At 42.4% G+C, this 17,015-nt stretch overlaps 2 protein-coding genes across 5 annotated transcripts in view; one reads left to right on the top strand and one right to left on the bottom strand.

Moving 5' to 3' along the window:
- Positions 1-5,036, bottom strand: part of FAM210A (family with sequence similarity 210 member A) — a 97,614-nt gene extending 92,578 nt beyond the window's left edge. The window contains exon 1 of one of the 3 annotated variants that reach the window (XM_077492395.1): positions 4,991-5,036. The gene's annotated coding sequence lies outside the window, so the exon portion shown is untranslated. Of the gene's footprint in view, positions 1-4,735; positions 4,835-4,990 lie in introns of those variants that run through there. The other 2 variants (XM_077492394.1, XM_077492396.1) reach the window with 2 other exon arrangements.
- Positions 5,028-17,015, top strand: part of RNMT (RNA guanine-7 methyltransferase) — an 83,044-nt gene continuing 71,056 nt past the window's right edge. Inside the window, exons 1-2 of one of the 2 annotated variants that reach the window (XM_077492392.1) lie at positions 5,028-5,183; positions 11,430-11,533. In XM_077492392.1, coding sequence (XP_077348518.1) covers positions 11,507-11,533 — 27 coding nt within the window. In that variant the 5' untranslated portion in view covers positions 5,028-5,183; positions 11,430-11,506. Of the gene's footprint in view, positions 5,195-11,429; positions 11,534-17,015 lie in introns of both variants that reach the window. The other variant, XM_077492393.1, reaches the window with a different exon arrangement.

Here is a 17,015-nt window from a genome sequence, read left to right as displayed (position 1 = left end):
CCCCCCACCTTTATCCTAATCCTAATGATTACCCAAAATTAACCAATAATACATGAGGATTCCTGGTTTGGAATGCAAACATGTCCAGCTTGTTGTTAAATCTGGACCCCAAAGATCAACACCCAGCATCCACCACCAAAGACAAATCTCTGCAAACGGGATAAAGGGAACATTCTTCTGGATTCAGCTGTTGATGGTGAAAAAACAAAAACAAACATGCCTTACAATTTTCCATACAGCAAATGTGCATGGCAGAGAGCGCTGGAATTTAAAGTTCTGCCTTTGACAAAATCAGATCCACTTCTTCCTGAGCACCATCACTTCTTGGTCCTCCTTGAAGGCTGATGTATGCCACAGCTGCGCATTGTCCAATTGCACCCTGGCAGGGAGACTTTGAAGGTGGACAGAGCAGAGTAGGAAAGCCAGCCAAGCTAAGTCCAGAATGTTGATTGGCAACTTCTGCTCCTCAGACTACCACATTGCCCAAACTGCGAGGTTCTCACGACAATTTTGATGCAGTTTTTTAACAGATTGATAAATCTCTGCCCATCTGTATTTCTGAGACATTGACTCTTAAAGATGCTCTTTTTATACCAAGTCAGCTTACTGACTTGTTGCCAATTAATCTAAGTGGTTGCAAAATTTACTTCCAGCTCTTCCTTGTTAATACCGCTAAACTTTTCCAACTTTTTCTTGCCCTGTCCCAATTTATTTGAGACTTGCTGCTGCCATCAATTACCTTATTTTTTTTTCCATAAAATTGTACATTTTCTCAGTTTAACCACTTAAGGACCGGAGGAATTTACCCCCTTAATGACGAGGCCATTTTTTGCTATATGGCACTGCGCGATTTAACTGACAATTGTGCGATCGTACGACGATGTACCCAAATGAAATTGACGTCCTTTTTTTCCCCACAAATAGAGCTTTCTTTTGGGGGTATTTGATTACCTCTGCGGTTTTTATTTTTTGCGCTATAAACAAAGAGCAACAATTTTGAAAAAACTTTTTTCTTTTTGCTACATATCCCAAAACAAATATATATATATATATATATATATATATATATATATATATATAAAAAATGTATTCATCAGTTTAGGCTGATATATATATTCTTCTACATATTTTTTGCAAAAAATAAATAAAAATAGGTGTATATTGATTGGTTTGCGCAAAAGTTATTGTGTCTACAAACTATGATAGATTTAGCGACTTTTCTTTTATTTTTACTGGTAATGGCAGCGATTTTCAATATTTAGCTGGATTGCGGCAGACAAATCTGATGCCAAATTACACTTTTTGGGACCAGTGACATTATTACATTGATCAATGCTATAAAAATGCACTGATCGATGTAAAAATGACACTGGCAGCAAAAGGGTTAATATTATGGGGCGATCAAGGGGTTAACTGTTCACTAGATGTGTTCTTACTGTAGGGGGGATGGGCTCACTGGGACATGACAGATCACTGTTCCCGATCACTGGGAATAGTAGATCTCTGTCATGTCATCTGTCAGAATGGGGATTCGACTTGTTTACAAAGACAGATCCCCATTCTGCCTCAGTACTATATCGATTTTACACAGCATCCTAACTTTTCTGGAATTGGGGGTTGTATTTTGTTCATACTTTTGTCAGCTATGATTACTTTCGTCAAAAGAAGAAAAAGAAAAAAAAAGTTGTAGACTCATGTAAACTGAACTAAACACTGACGTGCAAATAGAGAGGGTAGACTTAAAAAGAGGGACACAGAGCAATAAAAATATGACCGGGAATCTATTGCTTCCCCATCCAAAACTAAACAAAAAATACGTTTTCAAAAGCAGGGTCATTGTATAAAAACATTTTAGAGATTAACAAATATTACCATAGAAATTGTTGTGTTCAGTCTTTGGTTTTATATACACTGCCCTGGAAAACTAACTGAAAGAAAGGGTGTGCCCAGCATACAGCTGAAAAAAAAAAAAAAAAAGGAGGCAATAGTCCAGTCAAAGTTTTCTCCATACAAAAAAAAAACCACTATGACTCACTGCCTGAAGTATTGCACTTCATTGCACTATGCTTTTCCTTAAAGTACATATGCAAACTTAAAGTCAGATATATATATATATTTTTTTTTTTTTTGTTATGTTTTCCTTTATTCCTTCTTTTTAGATGTTTCTTAGGAGAAGGTGGCATTGCTGACTGTGAGCAATGTCAGAGTGAGTCTGTCCTAACAGAAAAGCTCATTACCATACAATGAAGGTGGTAAGCTTCTAAGCTGGGTACACGGTCTGATTTTTTTTTTTTTTTTTTTTTTTTACAGCTGGCAAGCTGAACAAAGAAAACAAAATGATTCCATCAAACAAAATCATTGTGGGTGGCAGAAGGAATTCTCCTCAGGTGCAACAATATATTCTGATTGCAGGGATTCTCTGCTCTCAGAATTCTCTGATCAGCAGCTGCAGGCACTGATCGATGAAGGTTTCCAGCATGGCTGATTAACTTCTGTTCAACAGGGAGGGCTGCACACAGACCGGAATCCAGCAAGTCCCTGCTGAACCGAAGGAATTTCAACCGCCTCTATGTGCATGTACGTTGATCAAATTGGGGTCCTGGGCCGGGAGACGCCGCACTGAATTAAAGAGGTTGTAAACCTCAGAAAAACAAAACATAAAAGACAAAGGCACAATGAGCTAGTATATACTTGTGAGGGAATGAATGTCCTCAACCGGGGGGGAATCGGGACGACACTTGTGAGGGATTTAAGGTCCTGACCTTTGGGGGGGGGGGGGGGGGGGAACGACGACACACGTGATGGAATTTATGTCCTGACCCTGAGGGAGGGGGAGACATGTGAGGGTATTTATGTCCTCCAAATGAATGGCCCGACCATGACACATGGTGTAATGAATGTCCTGATCTGGGGGATGACATTTGTGAGGGAATGAATGTCCTGGGTGGGTCACATGTGAGAGAATGAATGTCCTGGGGGGGGGGGGGGCCTTGGGGGACACATGCGAGGGAATGAATGTTTTGACCCGGGGGGGGAATTAATGTCCTGGGAGTGTGAGGGAATGAATGTCCTGGGGAGGTCACATGTGAGGCAATGAAGGTCTGGGGGGGGGGGGGGACACATGGGAAGGAATGAATGTCCTGACCCGGGGGGGGGGGGGTCACATGTAAGGTAATAAATCTCCTGGGGGGGCACATGTGAGGGAATGCATGTCCTGTCCCAGGGGGGCCACATGTGAGGGAATGAATGTCCCAGGGGGGCCACATGTGAGGGAATGAATGTCCCAGGGGGGCCACATGTGAGGGAATTAATGTCCTGGAGGGGTCTGAATGTCCTGGCCCGGGGGTGGGGGACACATGTGAGGGAATGAATGAATGTAATGGGGGGGACACATGTGAGGGAATGAATGTCCGGGGGGTGGGGGACACATGAGGGAAGGGGTGTTCTGACCCGGGGGGGGGACACATGTGAGGGAATGAATGTCCTGACCTTGGGGGGGGGACACATGTAAGGAAATGAGTGTCCTGGGGACGACAACGCATGTGAGGGAATGAATGTCCTGACCCGGGGGGGGGGGGGGACACGTAAGGCGATGAATGTCCTGGGGGGACAAATGTGAGGGAATGAGTATCGGGGGGGGGAACACGTGAGGGAATGAATGTCCTGAGCCTGGGGGGACGACACATGTAAGGGAATGAATGTCCTGGGGGGACACATGGGGGAATGAATGTTCTGACTCTGGGGGTGTAAGGGAATGTAAGGAAATGAATGTCTTGGGGGGGGGGGGGGGACACGTGAGGGAATGAATGTCCTGACCCGGGGGGGACACATGTAAGGGAATGTCTTGGGGGTGACACATGTGAGGGAATGAATGTCCTGGGGGGGGGGGGATAAATGTGAGGGAATGAGTGTCCTGGGGGGACGACGTCACATGTGAGGGAATTAATGTCCTGGGGGGGGAAATGTGAGAGAGTGAGTAACCTGGGGGGGGGGAGAGACACGTGAGGGAATGAATGTCCTGAACCTGGGGGGACGACGACACATGTAAGGGAATGAATGTCCTGGGGGGACACATGGGGGAATGAATGTTCTGACTCTGGGAATGTAAGGGAATGAATGTCCTGACCCTGGGGGGGCGGGGGGACGACACATGTGATGGAATGAGTGTCCTGTGGGACGACGACACATGTGAGGGAATGAATGTGCTGGGGAGGCAAATGTGAGAGAATGAGTATCCTGGGGGGGGGGACATGTGAGGGAATGAATGTCCTGAGCCTGGGGGGACGACGACACATGTAAGGGAATGAATGTCCTGGGTGGGACACGTGAGGGAATGAATGTTCTGACCCTGGGGGTGTAAGGGAATGAATGTCTTGGGGGGGGGGGGGGGGCACGTGAGGGAATGAATGTCCTGGGGGGGTCAAATGTGAGGGAATGAATGTCTTGGGGGGGGGACGCGTGAGGGAATAAATGTCCTGGGAGGGACACGTGAGGGAATGAACGTCCTGGGAGGGACACGTGAGGGAATGAATGTCCTGGGGGGGGGGGGGGACGACATGCGAGGGAATGAGTGACAGCCCACAGCCAGGGACGTGCTGGCCCATACACCCTTCAATGACCCTGGGGGGCACTCTGTTGTTCTCTCCACACTTCGCACTATAAGAATAGGAAAACAAGCAGGGGGAGGTGCCGTGTGCCCCCACCCAGGTCACAGTGACCCCCACTATACTCGTACCTGGAGCTGCGCTCTCATTCGGTGACAGGGCGCTGTGCGGATTACAGAGTGGAACGCTGCACGCTGCAACCGGGCCCCGCCCCCTCCCAGGCCTACACATCAGGCACCTACAGCATCATGGGACTTGTAGTTTCTCCATACATCATCCATTCTAATTGAACGGAAGAGGCGCCAAATGTATAGAATTGATGGAAAATGACATCGTATTATTTTTTTCTAGTTTTGTTTTCATGAAGTATCATTAAATACACTTACATTGGAAATAGGTTGCGCTCCACGCTCTTGCTAAATACCAATGCTGCGCAGTTCTTCCTCCTGGCCGCGCGGGGCGCACGGTGATTGGCTGAGAGGAGGTGCCCTAGCTTCCGGTCTCGGTGGTGGATATCCGGATACACGAGAAGCGCAGGAATTAGAAGAGTCGCAGGCTGCTTTGTTGTTGCCGGGAGAGGTGTGTGTGGGGTGAGAGGGATTGTTGTTGTTGTTGTTGAGGGGGGGGAGGCGGCGGCTGGATTTTATGAATTATAGTGTTATGTATTGGTGGTGACTCGTTAGGCTTTTATTATACTGAATGCTATTTTTTTTTTTTATGTAGGTGAATAAGAGAGACCTGTGTAGACAGGTTATCTCTGAGCCTGTGAGGGGCCCATGTAGGCTGCATTCCCGCGTTAGGGCCCATTCATATCATGTGTGGTAGCACTGATTTTTGTATTGCAGTCCTACTGCAAGAAAAGGTGAAATGCTTTGACTCCTGTCTGATTGGTTCATATCTCCGCGTTGTGTTCTTGTGTGCTGAAAAATTAATACAGCATGTATGATTTATTTTCTGTGCACCGCCGTGGAATCCAGCACCACGCAATCCACCGCCTCCCACCACACTGCAGCCAATAGACTCTTCCCTGCATCTGAGCACCACAAACCAAAAAACACTATTCAATTCACTTTTAAAGTAAACTGCAGTTGATGGAGAAAAAAAAATCTCCTGCAAGGCAATGTCCTAATGTGCTAGTATGCATGGCATACTAGCACATTATGATAGTTACCTTTTAGAATGAATCCCTCCAGTGCCATTCTGTCACCTCTGAGAATGCTGACCTCTTCCCTCCGTCTTTCTTCCAGGTTCGTGTCCTCTGGCTATGTGAGTGGCCAGGAGCGCTCTGTCACTCCCGCACATGCTGTTTACGGCACCGGCTCTGAAGCTCTGGCTTCAGAGCGCATGGGGCAGTAACGTCACCACCTGCATGCACTCTAAATATTTTTTAAACTGTGTAAGTTTAGGAGATATTCACAGTACCTACAGATGAGCCTTACTATAGGCTTGCCTGTTGGTAAAAGTGGTAGAACAGAGTTTATTACCACTTTAATATTCAAACCAAACTCCCCTATCCGTCCATGTCCCCATGCTTGATTATGTTGAGAAATCACTTTGAAAAACGACTCTCTAGCATTTCTTGCTTTTTTGCATCTTTAGTGAGGGCAAATTATTCATTCTACCATTTACTTCCTGCAATCCATCTGCCCATAGCTTATTCATACAAGCAGGAAGGTGTGCTTAGCTAAGAAATCCCCCCTCCTGAAGACTCCTGGGATTTATGACATTGTGTGCCTAGGCTAATAATGCTAGCAGCATGAGGATTAAGAATAATGTTGCTTGGAAGAGTGAAGTTCCACTTTATTAGAACACCCTTGTGTGACATTTCAATACAGTTCTTTAAAAAGAAAAAACAAATGGTGCGATGTGCCATGATCTGCACTGTTTTCATCCCACTACACGCCCGTGCCTTCATGTTAACTGGCCCTTATTATTTCATGATCATGTGTAAAATCCATATGATTTCACGTGTTTTTAAAGTGTGTGAAAGAGGTCCGTGACTTTGTTGGCTTTCAGTGAAGCTCAAAATGCGGCAAAATGATGTATATGTAGTATGTAGATGCGGAAAAATGTGAAATTAAAAGAAAAAGCGCACTATTCAACAAGGTTCATGAGCTCATTTGTAGCACATAGGACAGTCTATTGACGTCAATAGGCTGCCGTATATGTATTGCACAAAAATGCAGCATGATTTCACGTGGGTTTATAAAGCACAAAATGTGGATGTAGCCTAAAACCTCGTACACGCGGTACGTTGGACAACCGGGCGTCTGATTTTTGTCAAAAGGGCATGTGCATACTAAAGTTACACAATTGTCGAGCCGCAAACACAAACAAAGTGATGTACTACGAGGTATTTCAGCTCTTGAGTGCCACCCTTTGGGCCTCTTATGCTAATTTCACGTTTGAGTCATGGTTTCTGAGCATGTGTTTTTGTACTCTTGACTTTTGTGTACTGACCATATGAAAAAATGACAAATTTACTAGCCTGTCATCCAACATTTGTTGGCTGAAAATTGGAAAGCAACTGTTTGAAAGGAGCATACTAAGGGCCGGTTCACACTGCGGGCGATGCGAGGCGACACGACTTGCCTCGCCGCAATCTGACAAGTCGCCCCCGTTCTGTACAATGTCTCCGTTCTGAGAGGAGCGACTCGAGTCGCTCCGACTCAGAAAAAAGGTTCCTGTACTACTTCTGGGCGACCTCGGGGCGACTTGCATTGACTTCTATACAGAAGTCATTTGCAAATCGCCGCTGAGGTCGCGGCGAGGCAAGTCGGTGTCGCCTCGCATCGCCCGCAGTGTGAACCGGCCCTAATGGTAAGAACATCAGACATCAGCCTGTCAAATGACAATCCCCTTCTCGTACCATGTGTACGAGGCTTAAGAGTACATATTCACCATTACAGGTTCCCCTGCTAAACTACCTTACTGCCGGGTGATTTTATTTTCAACTTTCCGATTAAAGTGGAATAAAAAGCAACACTACTGCATAACTGGTAAATTATGCTTCTCAATTGCTTGGATGGCCCCCAAAGATTCTTTCTACTTAATTGTCACCTATTTACATTTCCTGTATGAAGTCACTTGATGCACAGCTCTAGCTCTATCCAATTTCTCTGATTTTGTTGCTGCTGCTGAGTGTGAACTGGGTGGTGTGTGTGTGTTTTTTTTTTTTTTTTTTTTTTGCCATCTGTTTCTTACTGGCTTGATTTCTCTTCACTTCCTGCCCTATACCCACACAAGAAATGAGGCAAAATCCCTGCAAATTAACCACTTGCTTACTGGGCACTTAAACCCCCCTCAGTCCCAGACCAATTTTCAGCTTCCAGCGCTGATGCACTTTGAATGACAATTGCGCGGGCATACAACACTGTACCCAAATGAAATTTTTATCATTTTTTTCCCACAAATAGAGCTTTCTTTTGGTGGTATTTAATTACAGCTTGGAGTTTTATTTTTTGCTAAACAAACAAAAAAAGATGCAAAAATAAATAAATCATGTTTTAAGTTTGTTATAAAATTTTGCAAATGGGTCATTTTTCTCCTTCATTGAAGTGCGCTGATTAGGCGGCACTGATGGCTGCATTGGTAGGCACTGATGGGCATAGTTAAGGCGGCACTAATAGGCACAGATAAGGCAGCAAAGATGGGCACAGATAAGATGGCACGGATGGGTGGCACGGATGGGCACTGATAGATGGGACTGATGGGCACTGATAGGGGGCACTGATGGGCGGCACTGGGGTGCAGCACCTTTGAGGCAGATTGTGGGCACTGCTGGGTGGCACTGCTGGGTGGCACTGTGGGCACTGCTGGGTGGCACTGACGGGGGGCACTTACTTTTTATTAGGGTGGCACTGCAGGGGGCAGGTGGGCGCTTGCATTGCTGGCCGTGATCGGAACTGATGTCCCGATCACGGCCGCCGGTGATCGGCTTTTTTTTTTTCTCCTCACGCTGTCAGCGCGAGGAGGAATACTAGCCGATTACCGACTCCGTTATATCACCTGATCAGCTGTCATTGGCTGACAGCTGATCACGTGATAAGGGGTCGGGATCGACCCCTTGCACGGATCGGTGATCAGGCGAGTCTCATGGACTCGCCGATCACAGGGGGCGGGCAGGCCGCTCGTACATGGGACTACGTCAATAGACGTAGTCCCGGAAAAGGAGATCCGCGCTGTAGCCGTCATTTGGCTATAGCACGGATCTCAAATGGTTAAGGGAATTCCCTGGGTCCCCCAGGTCACCAGAACTAGCATCCTGATTGGCAGATTTCCCCTCTTAGAACTTTTCTGCGGGAACCCAAAATGTGTGAGTTTCTTTTATTTTCAATAATAAACAGGACAAATAGTGAATCTGTCTCCTTCATGGGGGCACAGACAGCAATATGAAACGGACAGATGTTTTAAATCCATCTCTACTGTATCCAAAACTAAGAAAAACGTTTTGCCTTTTAGTTATACTTTAAAGTTTTTCAGCTTTAGTTTAATTGGTTTATTTGGGTCAAGCTGTTCTAAACAAACTATTTCCCTCAGTAAGAGGTACAGCCACTGGGTGCGCTGTATACATTGTATGTAGCTGAGGCTACATACAGCACTGTTTTCTGCGTGCAAGAGAAGACCTTCCTGTCTCATGCTCAGAACAAACTAGCATCAGTCTGAGGGGCACTCAGCCATTCATAGGCAGCTTTGCATTCTATCAGTAAATACAAAGCTTCCTCTGGCTGAGTCAGAGAAGTGAACTGATGATGTTGCAATCTTTAACTTAGCCAATCAGAGGAAGCGTTGTATCTATTGATAGAATACAAAACTATGAATGGCTATCAATAGATAGAACACTTGCACTTTGAAGAATCATCTGCAGTGAAGGGAAGGGTTACAGCTTTACAGGCAGTCCCCAAGTTACGAACAGGTTAGGGACTGCCGGTTTGTTCTTAAGTTGGATTTGTTCATAATCTGAATGGCATTTTCCAATGTGCCCGCCGGCGACGCCTGCCATTTGTAAGTAGGAATTGTTTGTAAGTCGGAGGTTCTTAACTCAGGGACCTCCTGTATACAGTAAATTTACTGTTATAGTATGTCTCTTCTGCAATTTAAGGAAAAGAAAACCCTCCTGCTTGCACATTTGTTCCTGGATTAAAGTTCCATGCTAAGATGTTTCTAAAGCCATTTGCTTGACTGTAGTAGGGAATAGTTAGAAGCTCTGTCAGGTTTGTATTTGTTCTCAGTAGTAACGCATTCAACTTCTCTGTTCTGGTGACCAGGTAAAATTTTCAGTTGTTGCCAAGTGTTTTTTCTTGAGGCAGGAAAAGAAAAATCTCAATGTATCGTTGTAAAGAGACGGGTTATATAGCTGAACACTAGGCATATATAAATAAAAAAAAAAATGCAGCACAGTATTAAATTACTTTTAAATGGAAGCAGTGCCTGCATTTGAAGTATTAACTTGATGCAGCCCCTGTGTAGCAGTACTCAGCACTGGGAGAGGGAGAAGCAGCGCAAACGGTTGTGCTGACGCCCTAACAAGGAACAGTCTTCTGCTTTTCTTTTGATTGTCCAGACTGGGGCAGAAACAAGACCTGTAAATGTTACCCAACTGTAGCAAAAAACAGTAACGCACAATTTTTTTTTTTTTTTCTCCTGCCACACAGTACTGTACTTTCTGAGAGGGCTGTGTAAATCTTAGAATAGAAATCACTTGTTTATTGAAACGGTTCCCATTTCACCCATGTGGCTGTTTGCATGGTGTTCAGCTTTAACCATTCCCTATGTTATCGAAAGCTTAAAAGTTTTTGTTTTGGATATTCTAAAGGTTCATGCAAACCAAAGTGACAAGTATGCTTTAAACCCTCTTCCAGCTTTTGTTTGGTCACATGTTGTTGTCAAAAGAAAATCAATTACCGCGGCTTTTAGGTATGGAGAAGCATGTTACCGTCTTAAACAAGTCACTAGCACTGTCACATGGGGAGAGTCTATAGCGGTGATGGAGAACCTCGGCACCCCAGATGTTTTGGAACTACATTTCCCATGATGCTTATGCACTCTGCAGTGTAGGCGAGCATCATGGGTAGTTTCAAAACATCTGGGGTGCCAAGGTTCGCCATCACTGGTCTATAGCCTTGCAGGAGCTACAGCTTGAGCAGCTGACAAATCGTTGTACACTGATTTGTGTAGTAAGAAAACTTAATTATTTTTTTTATTTTTTCCTTTCTATTAATTTTACTAACCTCCTTTTTGCAACTACTTCCTTGTTCCTCTGAAGGCATTAGTGATGCATCCCCAGCTGCACAGATGGCCCCTGGGAAGGCAAATCGCTGGTGTCTTCAGGAGGATCCCGTATCTAAGCTGTGAGATCTTGCAGTATTTTCATACTGTGCATGCACAGAATAAAGTACATGAGTTGTGTAACATTGTGCTCATTTGCTGTTAAAAACACAAAAAAAGGGATTTTTTTATTTGTATAAACTGATGTGTAATGTATGCTGTGAGCACACGGCCTGTGACATTATGCGCGCCATATCATGCATGCAGACATGTATTTTTAAAGGAGACCACCAGCTGCACAGAGGCCACAAGGAAGAAAGGCAGGGTGGACGTAGGTAAGTGTGTTCATGTATGTACACGGTATTACATATTGTTGCCAGTTTCTGGCAGGTGGGGGGGGGGGGGGGGAGACGGGAGGAGGAATGGAAACTTCTTTAATTAGTATTAACTGCCTCTGTATGCTGTTTATGAGGGTGATGTGTGTGTGTGTGTGTGTGTGTATGTATGTATATAAAATTGTTTTGGTTTGATGTTTATACTTAGTTTTTTTTATTGCAGAAAGAAGAGGAATATTTCTGGGGAGATAGGAAGTGGAAATGGAATTGCAGTAGCTAAGGAAGACACCACCTGTTACAATGGACAGACATGAAAGCTCTGAAATTGTATGTCTTTTATACATTTATTTTGTATAATTCTTTTAACCATATGAGATTTAGAATAGTTGAATGAAAATATATATATATATATTTAAAAAAAAATTAAATATTATATTTTTATTTTTTTGTGGAAAAACCTCCCTTATTTCTGATAATACTTTGAGGTTGAGGGTTCTGCTGTAAGCTGATCTTCTATCTTAATCTCTGCAGTTTATTGTTCGCTACTCTTACTAGTAAAATATGTGCAGACCTAAAAAGCCCAACTCCAGGATTTTACTTTCCTATGTGTAGACTCTCCGCATTTTGTTTTTGGTGTGTTTGTTTGTTTTTTGTGTGGTGTTTTTTTTTTTTTTTTTTTTTTTTTTTGAGATGTCAAATTGTAGTTATTTTCCTAGTGCTTGTGTTCCTTACCATGTAGTGATGGGCTCACATGTCGCTGCAATTTGTAGTGATATGGTTGTTAGGTGAATGAATACATGAACGTAGGGACAATCTAACTCGTTCATATTTGCCAAAGGCACAGAAAATCTTCTTGTTCTGGGTCAGGTAGTCTCCCAAAACATGCATTGCCATCCTCTCCTTCACATCTTTTCTAGGTTGAATTACTATTTAGCTCTTGTTTTCCCCATAGCTAGACTGAGAGATCCAGGGTTTGTGGTATATGTCGTTTCTTCATGGGAAGTGATTCTCAGATTACAGACCGAGATCATGCTTTAGCCTGTGCAGTGCCATGTCACATGTCTCATGTTTGATCAAAACGGGAACTTCTGACACAATATTGTGAAGATTTTACTCTACTATGGGCTGTACATACAGGCCAACAAATGACACCATGAAACTACAATGTCAATGCACATCTTTTGCAGGTGAAAAACGCAAGGTGCAGGTTGGAAGGTTTTAAGGTCAATGCACCTCGTATTGTATGGGCTTTAAAAAATTAACGTATAGTACTGTGTAATAAGCACACATTTAAAAGTGTTTTGTCTTTTCAAAGACCCTGCAAGTACAGAAATGTACCTGCTGATCTGCCAGAAAGCCACTCGGCTACTGCATCCTGTTGTGGGCTGCCAACGCACATTGTTTTTGGAGTGCTGTCCATCTTGCCCAGTGCAGTTTAGCCAAAATACTCAGACCTTATTTTTAACCACAGCATAAAGCCTAATTGTTTTTGAATCCATTTTGAGGCAGGCTGGTTGTCTACAAGTCTATCGATAGACAAGTAAATCTATGACTGGCTAGCCCATACATGGATCAAAGATTTAATTGGGCTCCTAGAGGTAATACAGGGCAACTCTGATGTTGTGGTCAAATGTTGAGGTTAAACATTGGGACCTGTGTATTTTTTAGATCAGATTAAAAAAATAAATTGCGCACTGTTTTTAGGCAACAATGAATGACAACGACTGCCACTTATGTAGTATTGCGGTGATTGGCAGAAATAGGAGAATTCGTTTTTGTTTGTTATTTAGTAGGTCAAGGTAATGGCAAGAAATCTACCATTTAAAAAGAAATTTAGTTTGAGACAGTTTACCTTTTGATAATAAAAAAAAAAAAAACCCTACAAGATAACATTATCATTTACCACCAAATGGAAGCCCAATGGGTCCTGAAAATTGGTGTATAATTCACCTGGATACACAAAGTAGTTGCCATAATATTTGTTTTACTAGCGCATGCCAAAGTTGCAAAACTGTGTTCAGGTGTTAAAGATTAGTTTTACCCTCCATCACAAAGAGGTAATATAAAATAAACATGTCATTTGAGACCTATAGGTTTTTTTTTTTTTCCTAAAGGCAAGTGCACTTACTGTTGAGGGGGACATACAAGGAAAATAAACGGCATTTTTGCTTGCACGTGATTGGATGATAAAATCAGCAGAGCTTCCCTTTAGATCTACAGTGACTGCACTTCCAAGTTCTCTGCTCTCCCCTACCACGGTTTGCACTCACCCCTTCTGTACACAGGATCTCACCTTCCAATCCAACCACGTACTCTTCCTTTTCTCTGCACCCCCCCACTTGCGGTACAGAGTGCATTTGCCTTTAGTAAATCAACCCCATAGTGTTTCTAAGCCAGGACCAGCCATTTAGCTGGCTGGTACCAGCATAGTTTTCGTTGAAAGCAAATACCGCCTTTGGAAACGCTCATGGATCTTCTGCACGTTATATGGAGATCAGTGTTTTCTCAACCTTTTTTACCCTGGTGGAATCCTTGGAAAAATGTTTGCGATCTCAGAACACCTTAAAAATAATTTCAGATCCTCGGCTCATGAAACTTTTGGATCTGATCAGCAAGCTGTAGATATGATATGAATTATTGTAGAAATAATAGAATAAATACACTTGTCAGGTTATTTATACTGAAATATTAACCACTTACGGACCGCCCACCGCAGTTTTAAGGCGGCTTTAAGGAGTATATCGTTATGGCAGCAGCTAGCTGCCATAACACCGGTATCCCCTACAAGATAAGTGGTCCCTGCGGCGGATTCGGGACAAGATCACTTTTATTGGTGGCGGGAGAGGGCTCCCGCTGCGATCCTGTACCTTCCGCCGCTTACTGGAGCTGTTGGCAGCGGCAGAAGCCATCACGTCCTGCTGCTGGCTCAGTATACAGACGAGTGAGGGCAAGATGGCCCCCACCTGTCTGCATACAATTGCTGGGCAGAAGTGACGTCAAAACGTCACTTCCGCCCATACTCTTAAAGGGCCAATTATTATTATTTTTTTTTCTATTGCATTTTAGTCTAAATATGAGATCTGAGGACTTTTTGACCTCAGATCTCATATTTAAGAGGACCTACTATGTTTTTTTTTTCTATTGCAAGGGATGTTTGCATTCCTTGTAATAGGACTAAAAGTGACAAATTTATTATTTTTTTTTTTTTTTTAGAGTGTAATAATAATAATAATAAAAAAAAAAAAAGGTATCGTCATGATCAGTAGAGCAATTATTCTATCCCTAGACCAACCTGTAGAATTTTTTTTTTAAACGTCACCTATGGAGATTTTTAAGGGTAAACGTTTGTCGCCACTCCACGAGCGGGCGCATTTTTTAATCATAACATGTTGGGTATCAATTTTCTCTGCGTAACATTATCTTTTACAATATAAAAATTGGGCTAATTTTACTGTTGTCTTATTTTTTTTTTTTTATTCCAAAAAGTGAATTTTTCCCCAAAAAAAGTGCGCTTATAAGACTGCACAAATAGGGTGTAAAAAAAAAGTATTGCAACAACCGCCATTTTATTCTCTAGGGTATTAGAAAAAAAACAATATATAATGTTTGAGTTTTAAGTAATTTTCTAGCAAAAAAAAACTTTTTTAAACATGTAAACACCAAAATCTCAAAACGAGGCTGGTCTTTAAGTGGTTAAAACAGTTTTTAGATTTTACTTCTATAAATATAAAAACAGGGAGATTCACACGTATTTCCACAAAACAACTCAAATGCATTTATCTGCGCAAACTTGCAGACAAGAAGGCGTGGTGAAACAATATTGTGCAAAAATATAAATATTTTATTTACTAAAAATCAGTGCACAAATATCAAAATATAATTGGTGATGACACAGAATATACATCTACGTTTCAATAATGTCAATAAAACAAATCGGAATATAACCTCAAGCTTTAGTTTTGAAATCTCAATGTAAAACTAAATACCCCTTCAATGGGCAATACAGCTTTAGAGGTTTTGGCAAACGATAGACAATCAAGTGTGGATATTCACACCTTAGGCTTCTTCTGCATACTCAACTTCTTAAAAACAAATGCACAAACTGTTGTCCTGTGGGCCAAATTGCCAAGCTTTGTCAAGACTGTCTTTAAAGCAAAGATTGATTTCTAATGCATTTTCGGTTTTAAACATCTCTTCTAACCAAACCATTTGCTAAAACTAAAAATAGTTTCATGAGATTTATATACATTCGTATATATTTTCCTCTTTAATTGTATCAAGAAGGTTTCATACTGCAGTGCAGGTAGAAGTCCATCCAATCAATACTACAAAATTGGCCTCATTTAGACTTGTCTAATCCCCAAACTTCCAACTCTCCAGCCCCTTTTTGGTAATTTTTTTTTTTTTTTTATCTCTTCTCCCATGTGTGTACACTTTATCCCACCCAAAAAGTGTGTGTTACTACTATGTAACTAATGATGCCAAATGACAAGTTATTACCATGTAACCATGACAAAATAATTTAGGAAGCCATTTTGGCCTTTACCATGATCACCGCTAGGGGGCAGTGTTGTATTGATCTTTTATAGTGTTAATTGAATATGTCAAAATATATTCCAGATAACCTTTTGACTTTAACAACTTAAGCCCCGGACCAATTTGCAGCCAAAGGACCAAGCCCCTTTTTGTGATTCAGCACTGCGTTGCTTTAACTGACAATTGCAAGGTCGTGCGACGTGGCTCCCAGACAAAATTGGCGTCTTTTTTTTCCCACAAATAGAGCTTTTTATTTGGTGGTATTCTATCACCTATGCGGTTTTTATTTTTTGCGCTATAAACAAAAATAGAGACAATTTTGAAAAAAATGCAATATTTTTTGCTATAATAAATAGCCCCAAAAAAATATATTAAAAAAAAAACATTTTTTTTCCTCAGTTTAGGCCGATACGTATTCTACATATTTTTGGTAAAAATCGCAATTAGCGATTGGTTTGCACAAAAGTTATAGTGTTTACAAAATAGGGGATAGTTTTATAGCATTTTTATTTATTTTATTTTTATTTTTGTGATAGCGACATTGTCATTTATACAGCAATCAGTGCTATTTAAATGCACGGATTCTTGTGTAAATGACACTGGCAGTGAAGGAGTTAACCACTAGGGGGCAGTGTAGGTGTTATGTATGACGTTATGTTTTTATTGTAGGGGGCGTGGCCTGGCATGTGATGTCACTGATCGTCCTTCCCTTTAAAATGGAACAGACGATCGGTGACAGCCACACAGGGAAGCGTTTGTTTACACAGACCTCTCCTCGTTCTTCAGCTCTGTGACCCGATCGCAGGACACCAGCGGCGATCGGGTCCGCTGGTCCCACGGTCACGGAGCACAGGACCAGGTCCGGAGCGTGCCGGCGGCGGCGCTCTCCCGACCCACGGCTGGCCACTTAAAAAGCAATGTACGTGTACGTGCTTATGCCCAGCTGTGCCATTCTTCCGACGTACATTGGCGTGAGGCAGTGCTTAAGTGGTTAAAGAACGCAAACTATGATTAAAAAAATGTCTACCTTGTGACATATGTCAAACTGTGAAACTCAGATATATGGCCATGCAAATATATACCCCACACTTTATTTTTTATTTATTTTTTTTTTTTATTTTTTTTAATAAACCTTCTGTTTTTCTCATTGCACTCATGGACTCTATTTTCATCTGTGGTCAGCCAATTTAGCGAAAGGGATTGGATTGCAATCACAGCAGATACAGAAAGAGATACTTGCTACAGGTCAGTGACACAAAGTATTGAAGCCATA

Source organism: Lithobates pipiens, unplaced genomic scaffold (assembly GCF_037356315.1).
Source record: "Lithobates pipiens isolate NorthernLeopardFrog02 unplaced genomic scaffold, aLitPip1_a1.2 Scaffold_19, whole genome shotgun sequence".
Classification (NCBI taxonomy): domain Eukaryota; kingdom Metazoa; phylum Chordata; class Amphibia; order Anura; family Ranidae; genus Lithobates; species Lithobates pipiens.
The sequence above is the reverse complement of the archived record's forward strand: the minus strand, read 5'-3'. Positions and strand labels throughout refer to the sequence as shown.